General features: G+C 42.5%; 1 protein-coding gene across 2 annotated transcripts in view; it reads left to right on the forward strand.

Annotated features, from left to right (window-relative positions):
- Positions 1–21406, forward strand: part of GALNT7 (polypeptide N-acetylgalactosaminyltransferase 7) — a 146994-nt gene that overhangs the window by 77752 nt on the left and 47836 nt on the right. For both annotated transcript variants that reach the window (XM_047091031.1, XM_047091030.1), the window contains exon 2: positions 2965–3425. In XM_047091031.1, the coding sequence (XP_046946987.1) occupies positions 2965–3425 (461 nt within the window). The remainder of the gene's footprint in view (positions 1–2964; positions 3426–21406) is intronic.

Raw genomic sequence — 21406 nt, forward strand, 5'->3', positions numbered from 1 at the left:
CATCAACAGTTTGGGTCCAGTATCTTAGAGTTTTGTAATGATTTTTCTTTTTTTTTTTTTTTAATTTTTTTTTTCAACGTTTTTATTTATTTTTGGGACAGAGAGAGACAGAGCATGAATTGGGGAGGGGCAGAGAGAGAGGGAGACACAGAATCAGAAACAGGCTCCAGGCTCTGAGCAATCAGCCCAGAGCCTGACGCGGGGCTCGAACTCACGGACCGCGAGATCGTGACCTGGCTGAAGTCGGATGCTTAACCGACTGCGCCACCCAGGCGCCCCTGTAATGATTTTTCTATTTGAATTTCCTTACAACACTGCCACAACACTTCTCTTCTGGAAAGAGCCAGGAGATGAATTGGAGACATGGAACACTTTTTCCATCATCAGAATCAGTAGGGCTCACAGGTTAGGCTCCAGCTAAGTCCTTGCTCCTGAGGTGTGTGAAGATTAGAAGGCTGATCCAGAAGCCTTATCTACCTACACATGCCTGAAGAAAGGTATCACATTTCTGTAATCAGGCTGAGTGTGAATTTTATAATTAGTTTTGTGTTACAGGAGGAACATTCTGGAAAAGCTTTGAAATGGGCCCAAAAGATTACTAGGTGTACTATCTGGCTCAGCTTCTAGGTTATCTTGCCCTTTCAGTATCTTTGGGCTGTTTTACAGTGCTAGAAATGATGGAAAACTGATGGTAATGCAAAAGATTCTTGTCCCCTGAAATTGAAATTGTGTACCGTGGAGTACAATTGGTTATTGCCTCATAGATATTAACCCATGTTACCAGTTTTGTGTCTATTTGTAAATTCTTTGCAGTATTCTTGATATTTTTTTTAAATTTTTTTTAACGTTTATTTTTGAGATAGAGACAGAGCATGAACAGGGGAGGGGCAGAGAGAGAGGGAGACACAGAATCTGAAACAGGCTCCAGGCTCTGAGCTGTCAGCACAGAGCCCGACGTGGGGCTCGAACTCACGGACCGCGAGATCATGACCTGAGCCGAAGTCGGACGCTTAACCGACCGAGCCACCCAGGCGCCCTATTCTTGATATTTAGATATTTGTTCTTTGGATTCACCTTTGAACCACTTGTAACATCGTACAGGTTTCCTTTTTAATTAATGAGCCAATTAAAATCTATGTCCCATGTTAAAATGTTGTGTTACATATACATATGTACGTTTATACATGCATATAACCTCTCTAGAAAGATTCACTGAGTGCTGGCTATGGTTGCCTCTATAGAAGGGGGGGTCAGGAAAACTTGTTTTTCACTATATGCCCTTTTGGATCCTTTGAATTTTCTATCATGTGCTTACATTACCTAAACAAAGACATTTTTTTAAATTCCTTTTTGACACCCCTCAAATCAATCGTTAGCCCTTATTACCAACTCTTGAACTAAGTTCACATTTGAATTAACTGGCTTTCTTTCTTTCTTTCTTTTTTTTCTTGGTTTAGTTTTGAAAGAGAGAGAGAGCACATGAACAGGGGAGGTGCAGAGAGAGAGGGGGACGGAGGATCCAAACTCGGCTCCACGTTGAGAGCAGAGACCCCGATGCGGGGCTGGAACCCATGAAGCCTGAGATCATGACCTGAGCCAAAACCAAGAGTCGGACACTTAACTGACTGAACCCCCCGGGCAACCCAGATTAACTGGCTTTCTGAAGAGATCTTTGTTTCTAAAACTGCCAGCAGATAGCATCCTATGCCGCAACATCATACCTGGCACCTTCTGTACTCTTTAAAGTCTTTAACTTAACTCTTCAAGGTAGCTCTACCACTGTCGACACGTCTTGGTCCGATGGCACTAACTCGATTATGAATCTGTGAAGGAATCAGATAATTGTAGTGTGCAGTGAAACGGCCGACCTGCTAGCCTATTTTGCAGTTCTAAGTTCACCTTGCCTCCCCAGCTGTGCATACTCAATAATCCTCTTGTCTAATTATAGCTAGCAGCTCTTCCTTTAAGGTAGAGGTTCTCAAGCTTGGAGGCATAGTAAAATCACTTGGGGAGCTTTTAAAACTCTGAATGCCCAGACCAATTAAATCACAAAGCCTGAGGGGGGTGGGACACAGACCTCAGGATTGTCTAAAGCCACTGAGGTGATGCTAATGTTGAGAAACACTGCTCTGTGCAAAGAACGGTAGTGATTTAGCAAAAACTTCACATAGAAAAGCTCAGAAGCAGAAGCACTCAGGATTTCTGACGGAAAGCTTGGCATTGGTGATGAGGAAGGTCCACACAGAAAAGCGAGGCAGCCCTTAAGGAATATCCTGATGTGCAAAAGCTGGTTTGACTTGGGCTGCCTCCGGAATGGGGCAAACTAGGTATTGGGTGTGGTCTAAAAGCCTGAACTGACTTGCTTAGTCATTAGCGTTTTTGTTCATTTTTTTATAGTTCTGAATTCAGCTACACTCTCACTTGGTAGAAAATACTGACTGTTGACTGCATATCCCTGCCTTTCCCTCTGCCATTAGAGGCCCGAAGCCAGCCTAGTGATGGGTGGCATCTAATACCACTGCCACCATATGGCTGTATTACTGACAAATAGTTCTATTTATCATATACCAGACATCTGGGAAAACCACATATTGTACATGACCTATTAAATGTCCTTTTTTTGTCAAAGTTCCTAGAATCCCATTGCTTTAATCCATAACTATGTGCTTTATTAAGAAGTCTTTGATAGAAAGTTTGTTTTAGAAGGGGAGAAGTAAAAAAAAAAATGCATCCATTCATTTATTTTGGAATGGTAAGGCAAAGAAAGAGTCTTTCTTGGAATGTCCTCCCCCCACCAAAAGATATCTTTTAATGGGAAGTCCTGATCAATAGCCTGCTTCTGTTTAACATTTTAAATCATTTTATTGTTGCCTCAACCTTTTATGAACATGAAAATTCGTATCATAAACTCTGCTGTGGTTTGCCTTCATGTACTCATTGTATATCCCCCTCCCTTTTGTATAGGAAGACAGAGATGTCAATAACCCCATGCCTAACCGAGGAGGCAATGGATTAGCTCCTGGGGATGACAGATTCAAACCTGTGGTACCATGGCCTCATGTTGAAGGAGTAGAAGTGGACTTAGAGTCTATTAGAAGAAAAAACAAGGCGAGAAATGAACAAGAGCACCATGCTGGAGGAGATAACCAGAAAGACATAATACAGAGGCAGTATCTCACATTTAAGCCTCAGACATTCACCTACCGAGATCCTGTGCTACGCCCAGGGATCCTCGGTAACTTTGAACCCAAAGAACCTGAGCCTCATGGAGTGGTTGGTGGCCCTGGAGAGAAAGCCAAGCCATTGGTTTTGGGACCAGAATTCAAACATGCAGTTCAAGCCAGCATTAAAGAGTTTGGATTTAACATGGTGGCAAGTGACATGATCTCACTGGACCGCAGCGTCAATGACTTACGACAAGAAGAGTAAGCACACATCCTCTTCTTTCTAAAACTGGGGCAACTATTGTTTTGATAGATATTTAGTTAGGTTGTTAGGATGGAGAAAATAGTTTTGCCTTTATTTCAAGGAGGTAAAAGGCTCTTCGGTCCGCAAAATGGCCAGAAGGAGGAGATCACTTCATTTATGCCATTAGATTGAAGGTATGACATCTAAAATTCTGCGGGTTTTACATCAGTGCTACGCAAATGTCGCTGGACTGGCACCGGTCCGTGAATTTTTTGTTACCAATCCACAATGAGAACGTGAACTTGTACCAAAGTGTAAACCAACTGTTAAATACTTTGTTTAGTACAAGTGACAATTTTTTAATGACAAAACTTTCTTGATGTGTTGATTTTCATTCTGGATCAAGCTCCTTGTCTTGTTGTGGAATAATAACAAATAGTAACGCTGCTTTAGATGTCTTCCATAATTAACTAGATACTGATGTTTCCCTTAATTCTTTTTCTCAGTGCTGCAACTGAAAATTGAAACTCTTGAGCATATGCAAAAGGAGCGCCCAAACAGATAAACTTTCACATTATTTTCATGTAGTTTGATTTAAAATACAGGATTTCCAGCTCTTAACTTGTGATAGACAGTGGTTATGGGATGAACTCAAACCTTTTTCTGAACCGATTCTACTCATACAGGATCTAAGTAGCCTCCATTAACATAGATGCAAATTTAATTCCATGCTACTAGAAAACTCTCAATGTATTCTGCTGTGTTGTTCATATATCTTTATCTTAAGAGGTTGACACCTTTATGCACACACGTGCAGACCCCACAACAGCATTCTTTTGTCACTGTCACTGAAAAGATTCTATACCTAACGTAGTCCTACTTAGTAGACTTTGGACATTCATATATTTATTGTAAGAGTGAGATGGGGTGAATGAAATGTGCAAAGAAAGTTGAAGGAATAGAAGTATAGAACCATGGTGGCGAGATACCTAACCTCTTTTCCAGAGAAGAGCTAGAACATCTCAAAGGACTGTGAAGGAAGAATCATCCGGGTTCAATTTATTCCAAATCAAAGTAGAGGCTTGCCTAGTCATAAGGTTGCCAGATTTAGCAAATAAAAATAGAGGGACACCCGTTAAATTTGAATTTTAGATGAACAACGAAAAACATTCAGTCTAAATATATCCCAAACAGTGTATGGGACATACTTATACTTTGATGTTTATCTGAAGCCTGAATTTAACTGGGTGTCCTGTACCTCCCCAGTCAGGGGCTAAGGGTGGCTGTTAACAGAGTTGGAACTGCCACGCCAGTATTCTTTAGGACCCAGAAGAGGCTCTGCAGTCCCTTATCTGGAGTGTGTCCCAGTTAACTAAAATATAGCACTTAATCATACTGTTGATCTGTGTTGTAGAAGGTTCTCTGAGAACCTATTGATGGCATTCTCATCAGTGAGAAGGGAAGGGAAGGGGGTGGGCAGCGAGTAACATTTATTGACTTTCTACTCCCTGCCAGGACTTACTATAGTTTCTCTTAATTCGCACAACCAAACTGTGAGAGAGTTCTTACCTGTGTAAGTAAAGTCTGAAGCTTGGAGCTCTGACTTCTTTGTATTTGCCCCGTGGTTCAGCGCAAGGTGGTTTGGTGTGAAAGCCCTATGTTTCCACCACACCTCACCTCACCTCACCTCACCGTATGTCTTTTCACAGGTGATATGCCTCAGTGCGTCGTTACAGTCAGTGGGTGAGCTAAGTGTAGAAACAGAGATTTTTAGCACGTGAACTATTTATAAAAGATTGTTAAAAACACCAATATAAATCTAGCTCGTTTTTCCATATGAGAAATATGCTAAGAAAATCAAATGTCCTATAATGCAGAAGCACACAGGATTAGCGTCCGCCTCTGTGTCTCCCTGTCCTTCACCCCTCACATCCGTTCTAATCTGCAAGGCTTCTAGCTCCTGTCACCAAAATATGTCTCAGATTATTTCTGAGGTGCATTCACCCAAGTCCTCCACCCAAGTCCAAGCCACCATCGTCTCCCTTGGAATCCTGTAGGAGTCTCCTTCATGGTTTCTCCTCCTCCATATTCACACAGAAGCCAGTGTGGTATTTTGAACCATGAAGATCTAGCTTATCTACAACAATGCTTTGCCTTCCCAGTGCACTTAAATATAACCCCGACTTCTAACCAGCAGCCTCAACCCTTCCCTCCCTTGACGACCTCCTCTCGTTACTGTGCCGCCTGGCCCAGCATGCTCTAGCCAGGCTGACCTTTTCCGGTCTCTTTGATGTGTTCTTCCCTCCTCTTTGAATGCTTTTCCCCTTCTTGTGGCTGGCTCCTTGCCATCGTTTAGGTCTCAGTGGAACCTCTCCAACCATGCTGCCTAGTTGATAATGCCATGCTTTATTTTCTAATACCGCTCTCTGGCCATTTCATTCATAGTATTTGTCTAATTTTATAATTGATCAAATTTATATAGATCCTGATTTATTTAGTTGTTTATTGACTGTCTTTCTTACTACATGATAAGGTAGTAAGGAATGTATCTCTTTTCTTCACCAGTTGCTTCCAGTAACTGACACCCAGTTAGTAAATATCTGTTGAGACCATGAATGAGTGAATGAATGAATGGAATCTGCTGGGTTCAATCCTTGGCTCCATTACCAGATGTGAGATCTTAGATCAGTTACTTACCCTCTCTAACCCTCAGTTACCTGATCCTTAAAATGGGTCTAACAACACCTGTCTCCCAGGATTGGCACTAGAATTAAATGACGTAATAGGTTAAAAGTGTTTTTTCACAGGCCTGGTGTTAGAAACTTAAGTGTTCTGGGATGTGAGGGCGATCTGGCTGCGACATCTGTCACCCCATTGATCGCCAGGGTTGATTCGGCTGATCTGGCTGGCTAGGCGGGTGTCCCCTTCCTCTCTCACCGCTCCATGTGCGTCCCTCCCGAAGCTGCGCGCTCGGTCGAAGAGGACGACCTTCCCTGATAGAGGAGGACCGTTCTTCGGTCAAGGGTATACGAGTAGCTGCGCTCCCCTGCTAGAACCTCCAAACAAGCTCTCAAGGTCCATTTGTAGGAGAACGTAGGGTAGTCAAGCTTCCAAGACTCCAGACACATCCAAATGAGGCGCTGCACGTGGCAGTCTGCCTTTCTTTAAAAAAAAAAAAAAAAGAAAGAAAGAAACTGAAGTGTTCTTGACTTTATTATTATTATTTTTGTATTATTGCGGTGGCACTTTCTTCAGATCACATATCTTCATGTCAAAATTTTAATATTTTCAGATACTATTAACTTTGAGGTCCTCTGTTGCTTTTTGGAAAATGTAAATGTCACACACGGCCTTATCTTCATCTCACTTCTACTTGTACCTTCCATGATGGCAAAGCCTTCACCTCTCCTTTGATAAATGTTTTAGACACAGCAATTGCGACTGGAACCTCCCATCTCTCTGGGTCCTCCTTGCTCTCCTATAATGTCCGTCCTTCCTTCCTTCCTTCCTTCCTTCCTTCCTTCCTTCCTTCCTTCCTCTCTCTCTCTCTCCCACCCTCCCTCCCCCCATCCTTTCTTTCTTGCTCTCCTCATTGCATCTGTCCTTCCTTCTTTACTTTCCTCTCCCTCCCTTCCTTCTTTCATGTCATAGGCTGATTGTTTTCCATGTTCTTTTCTCTTGCATAAGTGCTTAGAAATAGGATATTGCATGTTTCTGTGTATCATTCTTGTAAGGGTTGTGTCCCCAGTCAAGCCAAAGGACCCAAGGCTATCTCATCAAATGCTCCTAAGCCCCTCTTAAATATTTCTATGTTAGTGAGAAAACTTTTTTTTTTATGCTTCAAAATACTCAAAACATTATAACCCCCGGAAACTTTTTTTTAACTGAGTCCAGATTATTTTTTAAACTTGAGTTAAAAAAGAGAGATAGGCTTCGTTCCTCTTTGAACGCTGAAAATTCAGTGTAGAATAATAATTTCTAAGAGTTATTCATAAATTAGGATGTAAATAGTCTTAAGAATTTATAAACAGACTGACAACAAATAAAACATCCCTAAATTTGGCGTCTTATCCAATTTGCATATTAGCACGTTTCTTCTTTTACTGGAAACATACTGAAAACGTAGCATGCATCCATATCACACAGACACAGGGTCCCTCACGCTCATCCCTCACGGAAAATACGTTACACAGAGCCCACCAGAGACTGGCTTGGTGTTGCTGACTTTCTGCAGCTTTGGCAGATAGACCTTATCAGCCTTGTTTTCTTGCTTCCATCGGACGTTTAAATGAGCCACCTGCCAAACTTAGAAACCAAGCTTTGGGGCTGTTTGTCCAGCTGTGACATCTGACCCTGTGGTTAACTTGTTCATTCTTGTGCCTGCTCCACAGGCTTTTCAGATGAATGTTCTCTACCTTAGAAGCAGGACAGAACTGCCCAGCTGCCAACATGACTCATACTTATGTATGTTACAGCTTTGAATTACATGCACTGGCTGAGTAATTTACTGGCTGTTGATTGCTCGTTAAAAGAGTGAGTAATTGTATTTTGAGTGAACTGGAGGCCTGCTTCTTTTTTAGAGACTTGATCCAAGGATGACTTCACCTGCCTTCACACGTATTTTCTATAAAAAACACATTCCGTTTTCTTCACAGTTCAACAGATATTGAGTATCTCCAATAAGCAACACACTGTGCTAACCCATCAGGAGATACAGTAAAGACAAAATACAGTCCCTGCCTTCAGGGGGCTCCCCATCCGCCCCTGGGGAGAAGGGCAAGAAATACATAGCATAAGGGTCATAGGAGAGGGCTGAGCAAAATGATATGGTTCAGAGGAGTGAGGGGCATGTCAAGTTACAGGAGAGTCAGAAAAAGTTTGATGGGGCGGACACCAAGGACAAAGCCTGGAGGATGCGTAGGGTTTCCCCAGGAAGAGTTATAAGTTCAGAAGACGTAAAGGTAGGCATTGACTAAGAAGAAAGAAAGCAAGTGGTATAGTATACCTGGGATCAGGAAGTATATGTAGAGAAGCTGGTATGATAGGTTTGGTCATGTGCGGAAGATCACAGTGCCATTCACAAAGTCTATACCGACTGGTGGTCAGGAAAGACCCACTGAAGGTTACAAAGAGAACTTTAGGAATATCAGACTGGTAAAGGTGTCAAGAGTAGATTGGGAGTGGAGACCCGTTGGTGGGTTAGTAGCATCAGAGCCGGAACTTCAGCGAAGATTACAGAACCAGAAGAAGGAGACTTGAGGTAAGAGAATAGAAGAGTTAGAATCAGTGGGCCTTGGCAGCTTGACGGAGTGGAAGGAGGAATCAAAGATAAATCCAAGGGCAGTAACACAAAGGATGGCACTATTCACTGCTCTGCCCAGAGCTCAGTTATCTAAACCACTTTTCCCCTCCAGCTTGCTTGCTTGCTTGCTTTATATATATGTATGTTTGTTTGTTTGTTTGTTTATTCATTTGGAGGGCACTAGTGAGTGAGGGGCAGAGAGAGAGAGAGAAAGAGAGAGAAAAGCAGGGCTCACCCGAAGCGGGGCTGGAGCTCACCAGATGTGGGACTTGAACTCCCAAACCGTGAGATCATGACCTGAGCTGAAGTCAGATGCTTAATGGCTGAGCCACCCAGGCGCCCTGCCCCCCAGCTTTAGATGAATTCATGCAGAACCAACCCATCAGGATGAGGAGCCTGTTCCTGGGAAGAGGGAGAAAAGTCTGTTTGTGAATATGTTCGATTTCCTTGAAATAAAGCTCCGGATTTTCTTTCCCCGACTATGAACTAGCTGCTGATACAAATACATGGAAATTATTCTTGCCCTTTTTCTGCCCAAGAAGGCAGACAATCAGAGGTATATCATCTGAGCTATTTTGTTTCAAACAAATGAATCAAATATTTTGACTTGCTGAGCAAACTCATCTGCTTCTAATATTTAACCTTTCCTCCTACCTACACACCAATTGCATTTTTATTTTGTAGAAAGCTATCTTCATTGCATTTACAGAGATGTTAAAGTGCTCCAAAAATTCTAAGAGCTATACAAATGTTAATATGATTAATTGTTAATACCTTTCTTAAGCTTGTCTGTGGGAAATTGAAGGGTTTTTTTTTTAAAGATATTTTACATTTACACTCATGACTTATACACCAAACAGTTGTCTTCTTACCTGATAGCAAAATATTCATGCTTCTACTCTAATTTTAAGGTGAATTGTGATCATGAGCTTTTTTCTTTCTCTGTTCGTGTTAATAGCTTTCACTCACTGATGTGTTTGTTTAAAATATAGTGCTATAATTTATAAAACAGATGCTATTTTGGGGGCGCCCAGATGGCTAAGTGGGTAAAGTGTCCAACTCTTGGTTTCAGCTCAGGTCATGATCTCACGGTTGTGGGTGTGGAGCCCGCTTGGAATTCTCTCGCTCTCCCTGGCTTGTGCATATTCTTTCTCCCTCTCTTGAAAATAAAAAATTAAAATAAAAAATTCAGAAAAAGCAGATGCTATTTTTAAAACATTGAGTTAATTGAAACGATATAGTTGTTTTTAAATTTCAGTTTCCACGTACAACCCGTAGGTTTCAGTGAGAGGTACCTAAAACTCTAAGGAGCTGGTCATAAGAGGTCAAAACGAATTATTAGAATAATATGTAAATCATATATATATTTATATATACATGTATATCTATATATGCACGTATATACCTGTGTATATGTGTATATATGCACATGTATTTCAGCACTTTGTCCCAAATTCTATTATCATAATATATGGTGGACCCCGTTCACACTGCACTGATCACAATTATTAACACGTTGTCCTTTTCTCTCATAGATGGCCCAAGATATGTCTCATTTTTCAAACCACAATTTGGCAACCTTAGATCCAGGCCATAAGAAGCACATTTGAAATTGGTTTCAGATGACCCGTGATGGACATATGCCTTCTTTTTTGTCCCAAAAATATCACTTTCTAACTGGCTTGAAAATGCTTGCCCTCAGAAGCTACTTTTTATGAGTTCAGAGGTTTTCCAGATTAACTTTAAAAATAAGTTGTGTTGTGTTGCTTAGTTTCTCCTTTTCCTCTAAACACCTACCTATGAACACACACACACACACACACACACACACACACACGCTTTGCACTTTGGAGTTTTCTCAATGATGGTGGCACAGCTGATTTTTGTCTAAGCTCCTGGCTGACGACATGGATTTTAGCCCAAGCGGAATTATTACAGAGATCGGGGGTAACTTATGTCACCCCAATTTCAACAGCAGTTGAGAAGGTAGCACGTTCATAAAGTGAGCCTACAAAACCTGGAAATGGAGGGAATGTGCTCTAAGCCACGATTACCAGAGTAGCAGCCATCTGGAGTGCCCCTCTCTCCTTGCTGGAGTCCTGGGATGGCTCACTTCCCTTGGTCGCGAGATTCTCCTGCCAAGACCTCATTTGGTTGAGAAGGTCCTTCCCATTCGTTAGTCATTTTCCAAGTTGCTCTATTAAAAGCGGACTTAGCTTCATTTCCCCTGCCCTTATCTGCGCCCCCCTCCCTCGCATCCCCACCACGAGCCTTACAAAACTGTAAGATATGCCTGATGAAAAATTATAGACTCAGGTTGCTCGTTTTTGTTTTTTCACAGCCCTCCGCCCCCAACCAGCAATTCAGAATAAGTTCCCTGCAGGCTAGTTAGAAAAATATTTATGGAGGGGCCCCTCAGTGGCTGTCGGTTGAGCGTCCGACTTCAGCTCAGGTCATGATCTCGCAGTTTGTGGGTTCGAGCCCCATGTCGGGCTATGTGTTGACAGCTCAGAGCCTGGAGCCTGCTTCAGATTCTGTGTCTCCCTCTCTCTCTGCCCCTCCCCTGCTCGTACTATCTGTCTGTCTGTCTCTCTCTCTCTCTCAAAAGTAAATATTTAAAAAAAAGAAAAATATGGAGGCACCACTAGATATCCCATAACATCCCAATGACAGACAATTTCAGGAATATCTTGCCTTTTTTTTTTTTTTTTTAATCCTCTTTATGATAAGTTTCCCACCCATGAGGAGCACTGCCATGGTTCAGGGATGGTTTTTGTTCCCTCTCCTACTAAAGCATCTCAGTTTTGGAGCTACCAGTCATTTCAAAGTGTTTAGTCCTTGTCCTCTGCCACAAGGTTATCACTTCCTCACCAAGGAGAGTTCCAGACGTTGATCCAGGCCTGCCACGCGCAGTGTGGCTGTCACAACACACAGCCCTTCCCGCAGAGGGTTGGCATGACCCGCTCTGGTAATTTAGCAGCTCAGACTAGCAGATGCAGCCAGGACCATTAGCTACAGCCTGCTCGTTACAGCGTGTGCCTCCTTAATGCATGTGGGCTCTCGTGTGTTCGGTAAGAGAAATGGTTATCAATTCAGTGGGGAAGTCCTGACGGTTCCTAGAGCTCCTGCATGTTAATGTTTGGAAGTGATCGAGGGCGAGGCTCCTCACAAAGTGGCCACCGTAGCAATATATTTATGAAGACCTTAAGAACAAAGCCCACAATCCTGCTGAAATACTTTTCTTTCGGGCAAGAAATGGGGGGTTTAATGGCTTCAAGATGCACTACACTTGCCACTGTATTAAGCTGTCCAGGGAAGCTGCCGGTGCATCCAAAGAAGCTGAGAGGAAATTGATTGGTGAAGGTCCCGGGACCTACAGGAAGGAAAACACAAGCCGTGGGCTTAAAGCCTGCAAAGGAGGCCTTTGGTGCTAAGTGCACACGTCAGTGGTGATTTTTAACTACACTGATTGATTTTGTTTTCCTCGGGGAATGTGGTCCCAACATTCCCTCAGTTTTGAGTGGTCTGGTCCTGTCCCTATTTTTCCTTTAAGTCCTATTTTCTTTTCCTTTCCTTTTTTTTTTTTTTAAATACATGATTTTGCAAAACAGAGTTTTACCGGGAGTTGTCTGTCTGTCTGCCTATCTAGTAGTGTAGCTGAAGTGTCTGAATTTTTACCTAAATGGTAGTTAAAGCTAAACTTCTGGACATAGGAGCATAGTATGATTGCAAAGTCATTGTAAGGTGTTTCCACGTTTAAGATCAATTATGTACGTGAAACTGGTTAACTGCTAAGCCACACATAAATCAACATTTAAGGAAAAGAAGAACCTTACCCCTTATTTATTCTGGAAACCCCACAACCATTCTGGAAGATAGCGCTCAGTAAGGGAATACTCTCGTTGGGCCACGCACTCGGGAAAAACTTTGCCCAGTTTAGAGCCAGAACTCACTACTGCCACGATAAGCTATAAAAACCACAGATGACAGCCTCACGCCTTTCACACATACGCATGCAGATACCTCTGGGATATCTGATAAAAAGGACCAGTTTGGGAGAGAAGCAAAAAGTAGGATCTGGGAGAGATGACAGTCTTTAAAAGTGGTTGAACCAGCTCAAAACCTTCCTTCCTCTTGATTGAGTTTCAAACCGATATCTACTCCTCAGTCTGTGGAGCAATTTTGACCACTCCCTCAGGGTAAAGACAAGTCCCTGGGCAGAGCTGTAAAGCAGGATCATCAAGTACCAATATTTTTTTCTTAAGCAAGGATTGTAGAAGTAGTAAGATGAATAATTTGTTATGCAACTTTTAAAATGCATTTATAGGGGCACCTGGGTGGCTCAGTCGGTTAAGCGTCCGACTTCAGCTCAGGTCATGATCTCACGGCTTGTGGGCTCGAGCCCCGCATCGGGCTCTGTGCTGACAGCTCGGAGCCTGGAGCCTGCTTCGGATTCTGTGTCTCCCCTTTCTCTGCCTCTCCCCAGCTCGTGCTGTCTCTCTGTCTCTCTCAAAGAAATATTAAAATTTTTTTTAAATGCACTTATAACCTACCTTTGCTCACTTTAAGCTGACCATGTAAAAAATGCACTTAGTATGTCATGAATAGAATTGCTTTTTTATCATTCTTGCGACATGTAAGGTGGACATGCTAAGAAGTAAAAAGCAGTCAAGGTAATTGCGTGAGTTAAAATTATGTAAAACCGCAGTTTAAATTCAGTAATATCTTCTAGCGTATCACTAGGCAATGGCCCATAGTTTTGCTTTCCTCCTCATGCCATCAGACAGGGAGATTCCACTCTCCAAAACGTAGTCCATGTGTAGGAGGAAAATCACATTTTTAACTTATTTCAGAATGAGCACTGCCATTCTAACCAAAAGAAAAATATCCACTCATTCTTCAGGATAGCAGGTCCCAGTGAGCAAATCAAAAACCAGGCTAAAGGGCTCTGGAGAAGAAAGATTTGAGCATCTAAACGGCATGTTAAGACCCTGGAGATGCACTGCTGTCTCTTTAAAGGAAAGAGCTGTAAAGTCTTCACCGAAAGCAAATGTGAATGGCCGGCTGCTGTTTCATCTTTTGTGAGGCAGGAGCTCCCTCCAGAGCCCCAACACACTCTGCTACAGGACTGCTGGTGCGGGTCCCTTCCTGGGAAGATCTTTATCCCTCTCTTTCTTCTCTGAATGAGAGAATAGGAAAGGAGCATTGAAGGAAAACAGAAAAACTCTTTCATAGAAGTTTTTGTGGAGGTGTGTGTGAACCACATCTTATTAGGAAAGTACCATCAGGTACTTATTTAAATTTAAGTGTGTGTATTTTGAGAGAGAGAGAGAAGAGAGAGCGTGCACGCAGAGAAAGGGCAGAGAGAGAGGGAGGCAGTCCAAGTAGGCTCCATGCTGTCAACACAGAGCACCACATGGAGCTTGAACCCCTGAACCGTGAGATCGTGACCTGAACGGAAACCAAGAGTTGGACGTTCAGCCGACTGAGCCACCCAGGTGCCCCCAGGTCGTCTTACTTAAAATCAAGCAAAGAAGAAGCATAAACTCAATCAGTGAAACCGTCTAGATTAGATCTGGCTACTTCTTAACCTTCTCTGTCTTCTGTCATGTGACGCTAGCCTCTGCCTCCACAGTCATATGCCTGACATTGGGGGTGGGGGGCCGGGGCAGGACGGGTTGGAGTTAAGGGTGTGCTGGGGGACATACGACATAGACCTAAAAAGACACAGAAGGGCAGGTTCCAGCCATTGGGCATTTATTTATAGTTGTTTATATGTAGGGCGTTTTTTTGTTTTGGGGGGTTTTTTTGGAAAGATTTCTCAGTCCCTTGAAATGCAGTGTAAGCATGTCTTCCACTTGCACGGAATTAGTTCTGTCACTGTGACGGTGCTTTGCTCCCTTCTTTCTCTGATGTAGCAGGTAGTGAAGACAGAGGGTCCTCATTAAATGACAGGATCAATAGCATTGTCCATTTATTGAGCACCTACTGGATGTCCGGCAGCGTGCCAGGGGCTTTAATGCACTGTCTCCAATCTTTATCACCATATTGAAACCTCCTCATATATTTTTTTTTCCACTGTATTTTTAGGTGCCATAACTGAGGCTCAGAGGACTAGGTAATCTAAAGGTCACGTAACTGTACAATGGTGGCTCCGGGATTCAAAATCTGGCTTCTGGAGCACGCTGCCTTGTTGGCGATGCTCAACTAATCAATGGCCAAGGGGTTACGTTACAGGACACCACAGTGTGTTAACTTTCTTAAAGGGAAAAATGGAGAAAGTTAGGAAAAGGTAAAAGGCAAAGACTTTCTATTTCATTCTTGCAGACCTTTTTTTTTTTTCCTCTAAGTCAGGGTTTCTCAGTCTCCGCTCTATCACATTCTTTGTCACGGGGGCTGTCATTGTAGGATGTATATCAGCATCTCTGTCACCTACCCACTAGATGCCAGTAGCACACACACCCCTGTCTCTGGTTGTGACAAGACAAACATGTCTCCAGAGTTTGCCACATGGCCCGGGTAGGGCAAAATCTCTCCCCTGATTAAGAGGCTCTAAGGTAACATTGGGGTGGGGGGGTGGGTGGTAATACAATGGAAGGAACCAAGATCACGTTTATAGCATTGTGGATAAGAATAAGCACAGGTTGATCGAATGAGCCAAACAATAGGAAAACCTGGTCCTTGGTAAAATGCAATCAGTTGTTAGAACTGGAGGATTCTGGGAGGGGTCTTGGGCTACATCATGGCAGAATATATCTGAAGATGAGCAGTGGCATTACAGTAATCATTCACAGATATAGGGATACCTCTTTCTCTCACTTTTTTTTTTTCCGTGTAACAAATACCGGGGGGTTCGATGCAGGGAGCCACCCTTTATTCCACTATTTGAAACAAAACAAAACAATCCTGCCTTTTATCTAATCCCACCTTTCAGTCAGTGGTGGCCACTGATGACACTTTCAGAATTTGGTGCATTTTGTCTGAACGTTTTTCTAAGTTGTTCAACCCATTCTCCTCTTGAATTATCTCTTATTTCTATCCCCCTGCCCTTTTTTTCAAAAAATCTGGATAATTACTAATACTCGTTGGAGGGAATTATTCTAAGGAATAGGAAAAATATTGACAATGCTTATATATTAACCTGTGAAGATAATTTTATAATATACTTACTAGGACCATTGTAAGGCACTGATACTTTATTTTTTTAATTATTTTTTAAAGCACTGATATTTTAATTACGTATCAGCAGGTATCAGAACGAATGATGTAAAAGTAAAACATATAACAAAATACCTATTGAGCGACTTGGCCTGTTCGGATCCTATGGACCAAAAGTTCTTCACCTTTTGGTCTCAGGCCCCCTTTACATGCTTAGAAATTATTAACAGCCCCAAATTATTAGGCTTTTATTACGTGGGACCTACCTATCAAAACTGACCATATTGAAATTAAAGCAGAAGTTTTATTCAATTAATAATAAACCCATGACATGTTAACACATTTCTTGAAAAATAAAATTTCCAAAATAAAAAAAAAAGTATGATAAGAGTGGAATTATTTTGCATTTTTACCAATTTCTTTAATGCCTGGCTTATGGAGGGTAGCTAGACTCCAGTATCTACTTCTACATTCAGTCTATGCTCGTATGTTGTTTTGGTTGAAATATATGAAGAAAATCTGGCCTCGCACATATACGTAATTGGAAAAGAGGAGTATTTTTAATAGCCTTTTCAGATAATTGTCGATATTCTTCCTTGACACTGTACCAAAACGCAACAGGTAGTAGTAATTGCAGTGTAGAATCTGAAACCATACAGGTGAACAGTAATACTCTGTTGTTAGTGTATCTTGCACGTTAGTGAGTCTTCTACCCTCGAGTGATGTAACATCATGCGTTTGTCACTGGGAAAATACTGGTATCACAAGTAACGCAGATCTTCCAAATATTAGCATCCCGCGTAATGCAGATTTTCCAAATACTCAAATGTAATGAAATTTGACACTTTCATCATATATAGCCTCATCAGTCTCATCAGAAATGGCTTTATCTCCTGGGAGGCTGGCATAATTCCAAAATTCTGACTTTTGCTTGAAAGCTCAAGTTTTATCCTCAGAAACAAATGATGTCAGTTGTTTTCCTTGAAGTGACAGGTTCCTTTCATTCACATTTGAGAAAATGCCAGATAACCGAGTCTGAATGACCTTAGTTTAATCCACTGCGTCTTTCAAGTGAACATTGCAGGCTGTGAGAAAATTGACGAGTTCACCTTGGAACTCAGTTACACAGGTGCTTTTCCTTGCCACAACCATCATAGTTAGATATGTAGCAGAAGTCCTTTTAGCATACTTCCCGTTTTGTCTCACAGAATATTAAGAAGGCATGGGCTTAACAAAATTAATAAATTAAAACTCTAGGAAGAGTTATTGCTTCATCAAGGACATTCCGTGTAGATGGCATTGTTTTTGTTTTGTGTGTTGATGAGGAATATCATGAACACAAGTACCTTTTGGTGCCATTACCTTGATTTGTGCTGGGATCCCAGCCGTTGTATCAGCCAAAGCCCCATCAGAGTTAAGTATCAACACGGTGAAAAGGGCATCGAGGTCATAATATCATGAAAATAATTTTGACCTAACCAAGCTCGTCAAAGGGTCTTGGGGATGCTAGGGATCTGTGTGGATCATACTTCAAGCAGCGCTGTCATAGATTTTAGAATAAATTAGATAAATAATAAAAATGAGCCTTCAGAAAAATAATTGTCATGTTCAAGTCTTCAGTTTGATCACTGACAGATCATAATGTTATTTTATAAAGTTAAGCTGGAATTCTTCTACCTGATTCATTGGAAGTTTTACCAGATTCCATGGTTAGTGATGATTCAGATAATTATGATGCTTACCTAATCCAAAACTTAATTGAACGCTATTTTAATTAACTGATAAAGAACTTTATATTACAGAAGTGCTAGAACATCTGCAAAAGGGTAGATGACCTGATAGTATGAGATCCTATCACCGGACTAATTACGTGGGACTGATGGATAAAGTAATAAAAAAAAAAAATGGCCAGCCTTACCATTCCTGGGACAGAAATGTTTTTAGACAGTACGATGCAGCCAGCCTCCAAATTTGGAGTAGCTTAGTATCATAATCATTTAAATGATTCAGAAGTTATCTCATGGGAGTAAACAGGAATTCAGACCAAGGATTCAAAGTTCAACAATGTATTGGCCAGATACTTCGTTATAATAATATTTTTGTATTGAGCATTTTTTGATATTTCAGGAATTCACAGCAGAGGGCCCAGAAGTTATTTATATTTATTAAAGTCTAGAGCAAATACTAGGATAGATATCAATACGTCATCTAAGTGCATCATAAAATGAGGCCAATAGCAGTAACGTGATAATTTCTGATCAGACATTATACAGATGAGCTAAGTTAGCTTCCAAACTGCCAGCTCTTTGGTTCGGCACATGTGCAAAGCCATTCCATTCAAAACCTTACTCTTTAGCAAATTACTAGACCAAAAAAAAAAAAAAAAAGCCATTTTATTGGTATTTTATCCTATGTATTGTAATTAAGTTATGAAGTTAAAATTAGTCTTAGGCCAAATTTTTTTAGGTTTATTTTTCTTTTGAGAGAGAGCAAGTGGGGGAAGGGCAGAGCGCGAGGGAGACAGAATCCCAAGCAGGCTCCAGGCTACCAGTACCAGAGCCCAATGCAAGGCTCCGACTCACAAACCCTGAGACCATGGCGTGAGCCAGAATCAAGAGGCAGATGCTTAACCGACTGAGCCACCCAGGCACCCCAGGACCAAATTTTTAATGAGGAAAATCTAGCGACTGGAGGGGATCCTTTAATTTTTTTTTTCACTCCATCCTACCCTTCCATTTTTGAAAGAATATCTTTTGTATAATACCTGAGTAATCAGACGGTGCTTATTATTCCTATTCTAATAATTATAAAACTTTAATTTTTTTAATGTTTATTTTTGAGAGAGAGAGAGAGAGAGAGAGAGAACGAGAACGAGTGGGGGAGGGGCAGAGAGAGGGAGACACTGAATCCGAAGCAGGCCCCAGGCTCTGAGCTGTCAGCACCGAGCCCGACGCGGGGCCCAAACTCATGAACCACAAGATCATGACCTGAGCGTAAGTCAGACACTCAACCGACTGAGCCACCCAGACGCCCCATGACTGTAAAACTTTAAATAGATACACAATGAAATCAGAAAAAGCTAACTCTACAAGACAGTTGAATTAAGTCTGTTACTCATCAGCGTTCACTATAAAGTACAATATATGTGTATACACTTTTGTTATTGATTCTCATATCTCTGTCCTCATATAGAATGAGTTCTTTGAGAACACACCCCACGTAGCCCTCTCTGAGTCTCAATTTTCCTTATCTGTAAAAAGGGATTTTCAGTGTTTTTGGCCACACAACCCCCAGAATCCTTCCTTCAAGTGACTTTCTTCATAACTTTCCGCTTTGGGTCTTTGCACCTCCTTGAAACCCCAGGCTCCTGAATGCAGTTTGGAAACCACCAACCATCTTCCAAGGCCCCTTCCCTTTACAAATTACTTTTTTCTATGTTACTACATTCTCCCCTGGGTCTTCCACAATGTTTCTCTAGATACAAAAGCTGAATAGAACCAGCCAGCAAAGCAGCTGGTGTGCAGCTGTTCCCACTCCAGCTTAGCAGAGTGCTTTCTGTCCTGGCATTGCCTCTTCTTCCTGGAAGAGCTGAGGAGCCTGGCAGCTCCTGGGCCGGTGCCAGGTGCGACAGCTCTTCTTGGAAAGTAACAATAGATACCGGATCTGTTAGCTTAAGCCATGCGGTAGCCAAGCAGAGGCAAGCGCTGCTTTGATTCCCGCACCTTAGCAGTATATGCTCTGTTTGGCAGCACTTGCACTTGATATCCAGCCCCTCAACGCTATGCCCAGCCTGGCAGAGGGAACAGACTGGCTGCCAGGATACCAGGCTCAGCCCTCTTTGGTTTCCCCAGGAGCAGGAAGGGGAGCGGGACGGATTAGCGAGGAGGCACTCAGCCGTTTTATTTTGCCAAACTCAACCCTGCTGGCACCTCTAGGATCCAGTCCTGCTGCGCGAATGTCTCTTCCTGTTGACCTTTGTCTGTCACCTCCGGGGAGTCGAGGAAACCCATTTTGCCACCTCGATTAAGAAGTGAGAGTCCCCTCTCTCCCATTCCAGAGGCAGCTGCTGTTTGCTGAATATTCGTCAAGTTCTTTTCCCATACATTTATGTACATATATTCACACTTTTTTGAACCTAAAGAAACAAAAACAAAAACTTGTTGTATAAGCTCATCACTCCCTATACTTCCCTCCGTACCTTGTGCTTCGGCCTCAGCAGTCTTTTCTTTTTTTTTCTTTTTTTTTTTTTCAATATATGAAATTTATTGTCAAATTGGTTTCCATACAACACCCAGCGCTCATCCCAAAAGGTGCCCTCCTCATTACCCATCACCCGCCCTCCCCTCCCTCCCACCCCATCCTCCCCTCCCTCCCACCCCTCACCAGCCTCTTCTACTTGACCTAAGGCTCATGGTACGGTTAGCACCCTGCTAACACCACGTAGGCAGCAAGGATGCGCTGTTTATGGCTGTAGCGATGGCGGTGTGGGCCCTTATTTCTCCTCCTCCTCCTCCTCTCACGCTACCTTGGATTCCCACACACTCCCGTCCTTGGTTTTGCCCCTTCCGTCACCATCCTGCCTCCGGGTGTCTGATTTCCTCTCACGCCTCAGACGGCGCGGATAAGCTGCTGATCACGACGGTCGGGAGCCAAGTGCGCAAGATGGCACTTTCAGAGCCACGTGGCAGCTTCTAAAGGGCACGGCTTGGACACTTCAAGAATCGTGCTCATAAGACATTACGAATTTCGTAGACTCAAAATTTTAGAGCTAAATGGAGCCAGGGGGGTCTCCGGTACCATTTCTTCATTTTGTGGACAAGGAACCGGAAGTCCAAAGAGTACGCATCCAGGATTATGTGGCGGCCAGGGGTGCATGCAAGTCTCTGGGATTATTTACCACACCAGGTAAAAGATCAGGAAGGTCTGTTTATCAGATCAGTTATTTTGATTTATTTTTTTTTTCAATTTTTGAGTTTATCATTTTGAGAGACAGAACGAGTTGGGGAGGGGCGGAGAGAGAGGGAGAGAGAGAATCCCAAGCTGGCTCTCCTCTGTCAGCGCAGAGCCCAGCGCAGGGCTCGAACGCAGGAAACGCAACAACAGCACGACTTGAGCCGAAATCGAGAGTCAGACGCTTAGCTGACCGAGCCACCCAGGCACCCCCAGAGCAGTCATTTTAAATTTAATATTTGAGACATTTTTATAGTACTAACGTTTTTATACTTAGAAACAAAAGGAGCGTATGTTTCCAAGTTCCAGAGTGACTGTCCCCTCAAACGTAGGCGTTTAAAATCCCAACTATTTGCAACAAGGGTCTCTGCTCAAATCTAATGTAGAAGCAGCCATCACAAGGAGAGAACAGAAAGGCACCTGAGTGTGGTCCCAGAGCAGAGGAGCAGTGTTTGTACAGTGCCTGTCATTTAGATCGTGCTCCCTGCCTGGCCGCTGCACTCATTTATACTCAAGTACCAAGGAGACGATACGAAAAAACATTCGCTAGAATGTCTGCAGAACTCTGGGACAGCAGATTCCCACGCT

This window comes from Lynx rufus, unplaced genomic scaffold, assembly GCF_022079265.1.
Source record: "Lynx rufus isolate CCGP_SWC_20201006 ecotype Redwood Valley unplaced genomic scaffold, mLynRuf1.p SCAF_3, whole genome shotgun sequence".
Taxonomy (NCBI): Eukaryota; Metazoa; Chordata; class Mammalia; order Carnivora; family Felidae; genus Lynx; species Lynx rufus.